General features: G+C 38.8%; 1 protein-coding gene across 2 annotated transcripts in view; it reads right to left on the bottom strand.

Moving 5' to 3' along the window:
* Window positions 1-3,732: 3,732 nt before the first annotated feature.
* The window catches only part of SRP54 (signal recognition particle 54kDa), a 13,726-nt gene continuing 8,266 nt past the window's right edge, over window positions 3,733-9,192 (bottom strand). For both annotated transcript variants that reach the window (XM_009069778.1, XM_009069779.1), the window contains 8 exons: window positions 8,419-8,567; window positions 6,972-7,072; window positions 6,779-6,865; window positions 6,595-6,668; window positions 6,237-6,345; window positions 5,305-5,475; window positions 4,776-4,871; window positions 3,733-4,196 (listed from right to left, as the gene is read on the bottom strand). In XM_009069778.1, coding sequence (XP_009068026.1) covers window positions 4,105-4,196; window positions 4,776-4,871; window positions 5,305-5,475; window positions 6,237-6,345; window positions 6,595-6,668; window positions 6,779-6,865; window positions 6,972-7,072; window positions 8,419-8,567 — 879 coding nt within the window. In that variant the 3' untranslated portion in view covers window positions 3,733-4,104. The remainder of the gene's footprint in view (window positions 4,197-4,775; window positions 4,872-5,304; window positions 5,476-6,236; window positions 6,346-6,594; window positions 6,669-6,778; window positions 6,866-6,971; window positions 7,073-8,418; window positions 8,568-9,192) is intronic.

Genomic DNA, 9,192 nt, shown 5'->3' with positions numbered 1-9,192 from the left:
CCGCGGGGCCGGAGCCTGCCGGGCACACCTCAGCCCACACGGGAGGAAGCATAGCCCTCTGCGCTGAGGGGCAACACCCACGTCATCTTCCCAAAATACTGTAAAAACCTGCAAAGTAGTAGACTATTTTAAGAAACACGTGAAGGTCCTCTTGACTGTATTTCGTGGTTCTCCTCTCCAGCTTTGCTCAGCCATCCAGTACCAGGCCATTCAGTGCTTTATGAAGGACAAAACACTAAGACACACAAACCTGAGCTGCATCTGGGTGGGAAAAGAACATACATTGCCAGCAGGCAGGGAAACAGCCTTCGCCGGGTGATAGGTTTGCTCAGCTGCTGCAGCACAGAGCTGGGAGCTCTTCTCCCCCATGTCTGCGCCAAGGCTGCCGTGCTGCACCTCATGGCCCAGCCTGAAAGGAGCACCAGGGCTGACCTCGGCAGAAGGGACATCAGCCAATGTCCACGACTAGTGAAAACAACGGAAGGTGGAAGCATTTGAAACATCCTTTTTATGAAACTGAGGAAGGAGTAGTCCTATTTTTTGAAGGTCAGAAGCAATGGCTGTAACACACACACGACAGCAAGAGCCATCCTTCAATCCTGCATCAAGAATGCTTCCAAAAAAATTACAGTGTGCAGCACTTAGGGCTCTTGCACACTTTCTTAGTCATATTATCAAATCATTACCAAAAGCCCATAACACATTAAAAACCCAAGTAAAGTATTAAGCTAACAATCTTACTAGCGTAAGGCAGAAAATGTTCCTCTGTGAAAAGGGCTGACAGAATGCACAATTCTGAATGTATGACTACAGAAACACTGAATGAAAAGTTAGAGTATCATTTTAGACACTATTGGGCTGAGCATCTGCTTTAAGTATTAAACATATATTACTTAAAGTTGCAAAGAAACTAATGTTAGGATACATAACTATTTCTTGCCCATAGTACAGTCTACAATCTGGACTGGTTGAAATAGGGCAACAGCTCCTAAAGGACAGCATTAAATCAAACAACTTGCTTTCCTTTGCCTCTACTGTTGATTATAGCAGCTGTACAGTAACACTGAACTTCATCTTTCACCTCCCAGAACCACTGGCATTAGCAACTTAGACAAGCTTAATAAATGTAGCACATGTCAATACTGAAAGACCTGTGGAAAGGTAAAGACTTAATAAATAAACTCATTGCTATTTGTGTGCAGTAATAGTTAATTGTCCAGCTCCTATCACATAGCTATTGCCCATCATAACCGTTTCCTTTTAGCAGGCTGCTCAGCAGCAGACTGAGTTCAAACAGCCCAGACAACAGCTTGTCTGACAGCAGCAGCAGCAGCTTTCAGTTAGACAGGAAGAGACCTCAGTCATCTAAGCACTTCCAGTGAGTTTTGCCTCTAGCTCTTCAGGGTTCTTGTATGCCAGAAAAAAGACTTCTCTGCAGACATTTCTGAGACCCTGTGGGGGATGAGTACAAAAAACCTAATGCAAGAAAATGGTGCTGGGAGATTTGTTACACACTTGCCAAATGTTTTAATTGGATCAAACTAGGAGAGACCTTGCAAGCCACCAATTCAGAATACCTAACTGAGAAAACATGATAGCTTCTGTTCTCTTGCACCAACTTTAGGGTTTCCTTCCATACTTTGTGCTCTGCAGCATCCACAAATATATACAAAAAAAATAAATCCCAGAATATCTAAAATTATTCTCTTATAAAGCTATGATAAAATTTTTTAAGTGCTCCTGTACTCCTGAACTCTCCATCTAAGTGCCTCCAACATGAACAGGTTTTTTCAGACTTGAGATCCCCAGGCAACTTTTCTAAGCAGGCTCCAAAGTATTTGCTACCTGGCTTGTTAAGGTAAGAGCCATATACACTCTTTGTTCATTCCAGCATATAGGAATAACAATTGACACACCCTGTGCTTTAAAGGAAAGGCTTTCTGAACTTGCCCTTGGCTCTGCTGACATGCAACTAGTGACAGCTCTCTTCCTATCTGGTAGAAGTGTTAGTAGTTTGGTGAACTAAAAGCTAAAACTAAATGCATGCAACAAATTGACAATAGAGAGTTAATTGTTGCTAACTCGACAGTCTGAGCCTGTCCTGAAGCACAGTGCTTCACTGTTCATCCTCAATATGCCTATTCATGTTTGGTTTCCATCAAAAGCATTTAACTATCCACTCTCCCCTACCCACTGCATTCCAAATCAAGATTTGACACTTTTCTGCATGGTTTTGTACATTGCATTGGTTTGTACAACTCAAGAATAGAAAATACTAAAGATCAGGTTTTAGTAAACACACACCACTTCAGCCACCAAGGACAGCCTCTACAAGCTGGTGATATGCAAGGCCTCATACTTCTATTTAAATCATAGAATTTAAGGGTTGGAATGGACTTTACAGATCATCTAGCCCCAACCCTCCCTGCCATGGGCAGGGACACCTCCTCACTAGATCAGGCTGCTCAAGGCCTCATCCAACCTGGGCTTGAACACTGCCAGGGTCGGGGCAGCCACCACATCCCTGGGCAACCTGTGCCAATGTCTCACCACCCTTATAGTAAAAAACTTTCCTCTAATATCTGACCTAAACTGCCCCTCCTTCAGTTTGAATCCATTACCCCTTGTCCTATCATTGCAGTTCCTAACAAGGAGTCCCTCTCTGGCTCCCTTGTAGGCCCTTCAGATATTGAAAAGTTGCTATAAGGTCTCCACGCAGTCTTCTCCAAATAATAAGATCCAACCTAACTGGTCTTTTTTGCTATCCTTAATGCTATGCATAAAATGCAGTGCATTAGGTGAAAGGCATACCAGAAGATTTTTCAGCATCCTCCATACACTGAACACATGTACCACTAATCATGCTAAGATAGTCAATAGCTTATAGAGGAAATGATGCTCTTATGCTAATAAAACATAAGGTGTGCTGTAACTTGGCTGACAGTTTCACATTATGAACTATGTTAGCTGCCACCTTCTCAAAGAACTGACAGAGGGACACACTTGGTTTAATTACTGCATTTAACCTACCTAAGCAACAGATGGGTGTCCATTTACATACCAAGCGCTCTGCAGGATATTAAAATTAATAATATACCCTCTTGCCTTAAGAGAAGGGTAAAAGATCTTACCATATATGCCAAGATCTATGTTGAATTTCAAGATTCATGTAGTCTGCCTAGTCTCTGAAGTGTGCCTGTAAATTCTGCCCTTTTGAGACCAACAGAGTAAACTGAAATACTAAAGAAGAAATGCTACAGGAAATTAAGGTCGGATTGGAGCCGAGTTAGAGTGAAATGTTGTTAGATACAGCTATCTCTGTTTTAAAGTTCAGTACCAGCACAGAATTCCACCTCGTATGCATTAGAAATTATCTTCATAACAAGAGAAGGGCTTAATCAGCCTTATATGAAAATTATCTTCAGTAGATGAGATACTTTGATATCTACATACCTGTATTTTCTCAGTCGGTTCATTCTTTGTGAGTAGGGACAGAATGACAAAATTCAGCAAAATAATGATTTGTACAAACCTGCGCACAGCACATCCACCTTCTAAAAATGCTCCACACCTGAGCACCAACAGCATGTTTTCAGGTACTGAACTATTCTTACAGTATCTATGCCAAACATGAGTTACAAAAGTCTTTAGAAGCAAATCAAACTAAGGAAATCAGCTCATTACCTACTGATAAAGGAGAGTCAGAAAGAACTGAAGAACCTGGCCATTCCCTTGTTTATAACCACTTAAATTTTATTTTACAGTATATTTGTGACATTTTATGTTACTATAACCAAAGATCAGGGTTGTTTACAAATATAATGGCTGCCATTTGATGTAAACAATTAAAAAGTGTCTCTAAATATTAAAATTTTACATCATGATTTTGTTTTATTAAATTGAATTACTCTTTGTGCCATCAGTTAGTAGTGGAGAGGAACTAATTTAAGCAAAAATAGTTTTCAGAAATTAGATGTAGAAACTGAGAAGCCTGGATAAGATTTCAAAAGACCACTCCCCCATCACTGTAAAAAGGAAGAAAGCAAATTCTTTCACTGAAGTTGCAATGAAGAGTCAACCAAGTCCATTTGTAATAAGGCTTCTTTACATATTATTGAATCCCATCATGCCTTTCATATTCCCAGCAGCACCTTGTTGAAATTGTCTCATCATTGACTGCAAACCAGCCATGCCACCTGCAAAGAAGAAATGAGAACATGGATGTGATAATTACCTCTGAAGCACAGCTCATCACAGTGCACACACTATTCCAGTACTATACAAAGGCAGGAGCCCAAGACAGCAAAGCTAGGTTCAAATGGCTATTGAAAATAAAGAACTGAGTAATTACAGAAAGGCCTGCAAAATCCCAGGCTTGCAGTAGGTTTTAAGATGACCTGTGCATTAAGAACTAGACAAAAGAAAAAACCTTTAAGAATGACCATTATCAATTAGTAAGGGTTTGGTATGGCAGTGTTTATTTAAAGCTGCACTTGTCAAATTTAATTACTTGAGGCAAAGCTTCGAAGAGAAGAGAAGGGAAGTCTAGGAATAGATTTGCTTTACCACAGTCATCTCTCAAGCCATCACATTACTATTTCCAGACACCATTCCAAATGCTCATTTTGAGAGCTGAATCCGAACAAAAATATTAAATTAAGCACTGGTAAGTGAAAAGCATTGGGACTAAACTTTCTGATTCCTCACTGCTATATTTCAAATTCTCCACCATAACTGGCAGTCCTCTCTTGAAGCTATAAAAAGTCAGCACATACCCATGTGATGAAGAACTCTTGGATCCATCATCTTCGCCATCTGTTGGTTCAGTTTGGCCAGCTGAGATGGGTTTACATTCTTTGACATATCACCGCCTGAAAAAAAAGGAGCGATTGTAAGAAAGTGGATTAATACATGGGGCTAAAAATAAATCTGAATTTTAACCCTAATTCTAGATTCAAATCCATTTGATCAGAAGTTACAGCATCAGCCACTTAAAAGTACTTTAAGGATCAACAGTCCCTGCACCCTACAATAACAGGCTGAAGTGTTAAAACTGCAGTAGTAAACAAGTCGACATGAATAGAAATACAGTAACTTTCCCTGCTAAGTTACAGATTAGTGCCAGAAGAACACTGCAGCTCTTACCAGTTACATAAGAGAGTTTTCAAGCATCATGAAAACGAGTGAAGTACAACTCACTTTCTCCTCTCCCTAATCAATGTTTTCACATTTCCTCTGTGTTCATTCATCAAGTGACCTCCCCAGTGAGTTAATAAATGTTTGGGTGGTGTTTTGGTTTTTTACCTTTGAAAAGCCCTTTGATGCCTCCCATCTTTTTCACCATCTGTGCAAACTTAGTGTATTGGGTCAAAAGCTCCTGAACATCTCTGGTAGAAACACCTGAACCTCTTGCTACTCTTTGGATTCTTCCTGGCTGCTTACTGAAAACTTTGGCACCATCTGTACTGTCAAGTTCTGCAATTACAGAGTGGAAAAGAAAAATCCATTAAGTTACTGACATCAAAATCTGTTACAGTTGGTAGCAAACCTGTTCTCACTGTTGGTAATTTAGTTTTGAGCTAGGGAACAAAAACCTAGTTTTAGAAGTGACAATGCATAATTTTACATAAATAATTGAGATATAATATTCTAGGAAGTAATACTACAAAGCTGTTATGTTCATATGTTAATCACCATGACAGAAAAGTTGCCTGAATGAATTATACTCTCAACATACTTGGTCTTAAGCCACATTAATGGGTTTAGCACAAGGGTAAGAGCATACTTCTTCAGGAGTTACAAGTAGATTAGAAACAACACTTTGCATTCCAGAGACCAGGCTGTGTCACCACATAAATTTAAGGGTGGGTAGGAAGAAAGACAGATTAAAGACTAACATAGTTTTAAATTTGCAAGTATAGCATTAGTAACTTAAGAACAGTTACAACATGAAAAATAAAAATACATTCATTTCCAAGACAATGCTTCAAAATCCTACTTACTCTACACGAGACAAAGCAGCAATAGGCAATCATCAAGGTATCTCCAAATATTTATTCTTATTCAGAAAGTTTGAGGCACGTGTATTCCCTGCCATTTCTAAGAGTGTTAAGTATTTCTTGTCATTTTCTGTCACTGTAGATGTTGCCCTGTGTCTTTTTGGTTCCAGAAAGATCTCTCTAAATAAGCTTGTTCAACCACAGAGGAAGAAAAATAGTGGGTGACAGTGGTTTTACCTTGATCATTCATACTGTCCATTATGGTCATCAGTTTCTTTAGCCTTGCCATTGATTCCTGTTCATTGCCTTTACTCATGAAGTCAGTTCCAAAACCAGGGATCATGCCCTTGTTTTATAAAATGGAAGACAAAAGCTGTGTCAGAATAGGCAAAGCTGACTTTTAGCAGCCAGAAAGGTAGGCAGCAACTTTTAGTTCAGTAGTTATGAATCAGAGTAGGCAAATAATTTCACCTTTTTGAAAAACATATGGCATAGACTATAACAGCAGCCTCAATAAAGAGTTTTAAGTTTACCAAAGTTTGTCAAATATAAAGGAAAAATCCAGTAAAAGAAAGGTCTTTTTTGGATAACTAACCAAGATCTGACTGAATGGTCCCATTTTCATGATGTTTTGGAATTGTTCATACATATCTCGTAACGTAAATTGACCTGAAGTACAATAACAAAGAAAAAGTTAGCAGAAGTCACACGAGCACAAAATAACCCAGTGAACTCTCAGAGAATCTGCATCCACTATTCAGGCCATGGGAATAACTTACCATGTTTTAGCTTTTCTATGAGTGCTTCATTATCATCCAACTTTAACTCATTTACTTTATCTATCAATCCTTCAATATCACCCATACCTGGAAAAAGAAAACAGCTCTGAAGTTAACATTACAAAAACTGCACTTTGACTTTCCATTATCCAACTCAAAGTATCTTTTAAGTACAGCTGTACACAGTACATACCAAGCAGCTTGCTGATGAAAGGCTGTGTCTTAAAGGGTTCAAAGTCATCTATGTGTTCGCCAGTTCCAATAAAAATAATAGGACTCTTTGTGGCAGCAACTCTGCAGTAAAACAGATTTTATGAAATGGCCTCTCAAAAACCATCCATTTTTAGTGCCATCTATTAACATACTCAGCTAGGCATCATCAGCACTATCTCTGAAGTATCCTCGGTATCCCCTCTGAAGTATGTCTTACTCCTCAAATCATTAATGAAAACACATTTGCATGTGTAGCTAAGAATAGTTAACAAGATTTTGTCTAATTAGTACTTTGTAAAATACAAACTCTGCTTTGAAAAAAATTACCAAGAGAAACAGAAGTTGCTTATTTTCATTGCTGAGTTTAAGAAACTTGAGAGAGAGAAAAATCATCTCCATTTTATCATAACACTGGGGGGTCAGACGAGACAAGCATTGACCACATTTTCTACACGGCACCTCATATAACAGACAAACTCATTTTCAACACAGGAAAGAAAACTTAGATGTAAAAAATCAGAACCTTTTCATCAATCACTGGCACTGACTTTTAGATGAACTCAGCTTCCAGTCCACAGAAAGCAGAGCAAACACAGCACACTTAATGCTACAAGCACATGACAACTAGAACAAGAGCAAAATGAAAGTACCAAAAGCTTAAGTTTAGTTTTCCATCGCTGCACTACAAATAAAGCAAAATACATAGGGCAGTGTAAGAACTCTAACACTTAAGATCAAAGTCAGACAGGGATTTACTAAGTCAGTGTCAGCTGACTTCTGACAGTTTTGACAAATCATCTCTGCTCTATATGAGCTGTATCACTGAAATACAGCTGGAGCTATCATATGAGGCTGAAGATAAAATGCAGTATCGTCCAGTCAATGCCAAGATACAGCACATGGGAAGTCCAATGAGAATGGAATTCAGGAAACTCTGACTGCAGACAACTTTTTATCAAGTTGCTGAACACTGGCAATCCAGAATTTTGATTTGCACCCCAGTTTTAAGGCCACTAGCTATATGAGTAGCTAGGGTGTTTCCCCTTTTGGAAAAAAATCTTGGGCATTAAATGAGAGGCAGAACTCTTCAGGTAAGCCGTATCTGTTAAGACCAAAATTTATCTTTTTGGAAAAACACCTGCTATGCAATGAAAATTGCTTGATGCTGTTTTCAGCAGACAGAAGTCTGACATGTGACAATACACACTAGTGTACTGAAAGTACATCATAATACCTGATTCTGATGACAAATGTAAATGGGTGATCCCATCCACCAGGAGAAGGGTAACAATCTAAGTGTTACTGGTTTAAATCTCAGATTCTGTGCAGTGTGACAGTGACACTTTCACAAAACATGTTTGAGAGACACTAACATTTCCTGACTGTCTGTGCATGGCCAGATGTTGGACACTTATGTCAATACTTACGCACTAAGCGCTCCACCTCCTTTTGCATGTCCATCAAGTTTAGTAACAATAACAGAAGCTACATCTACTTTATCTTTGAACGCTTTAGCTTGAGCTTCACAAGCTTGGCCAATGGAAGCATCCATCACATAAACAATGTTATCTGGTTGCTAGGAGAAATGAGAATAGACAAAACAATCATTTCCTGCTTTTCTAAAGAGTGTTCATGTATTATGTTCATGTATTATGTTCAGTAGCAGAGGTTACTGCAATGAGTACGTAAGGGCTGTGCAGTTCAAAACAACAATTGTTTTATGAACAAGGACCATTTGCAAACACTGATGCTGTATGACTACACTGAAGATTTATCTACAACCCAGAACATTACAATTTAATAGATTTGTGGTTATCACTTGTGTTTTGAGTGATTTTAGCCAATATGCTGAGCCAATAAGCTAATTAGTATCTACAAGCAATTAATGACAAAAATCTTCCTTTTGGTTTTACATTATGATATCTAAGACATCCATTCCTCTGAAAACAAGTTAGCCATTATCAAGAATTGTGTGGGAAGTGTCATATTGTCATGCAAGACCACAGAGTCAAACAAAGGGCCAGACTCTCTGAACTCATGCAAAAACCACGAGCTTCATTAACATATCAAAACTGTTTAAAGGTATCCAATCATCTTCCCTGTTTCAGGGCAATTATTAGTGACAATCACACAATGTTTAGTATTCACAGTTACAGGAAACCAGATCAGACTGTTTCTTTTATCTAGTTTCTCAATTAAAA

This window comes from Acanthisitta chloris, unplaced genomic scaffold (assembly GCF_000695815.1).
Source record: "Acanthisitta chloris isolate BGI_N310 unplaced genomic scaffold, ASM69581v1 scaffold29632, whole genome shotgun sequence".
NCBI lineage: Eukaryota > Metazoa > Chordata > Aves > Passeriformes > Acanthisittidae > Acanthisitta > Acanthisitta chloris.
This window is presented reverse-complemented; position numbering and strand designations above follow the sequence as displayed.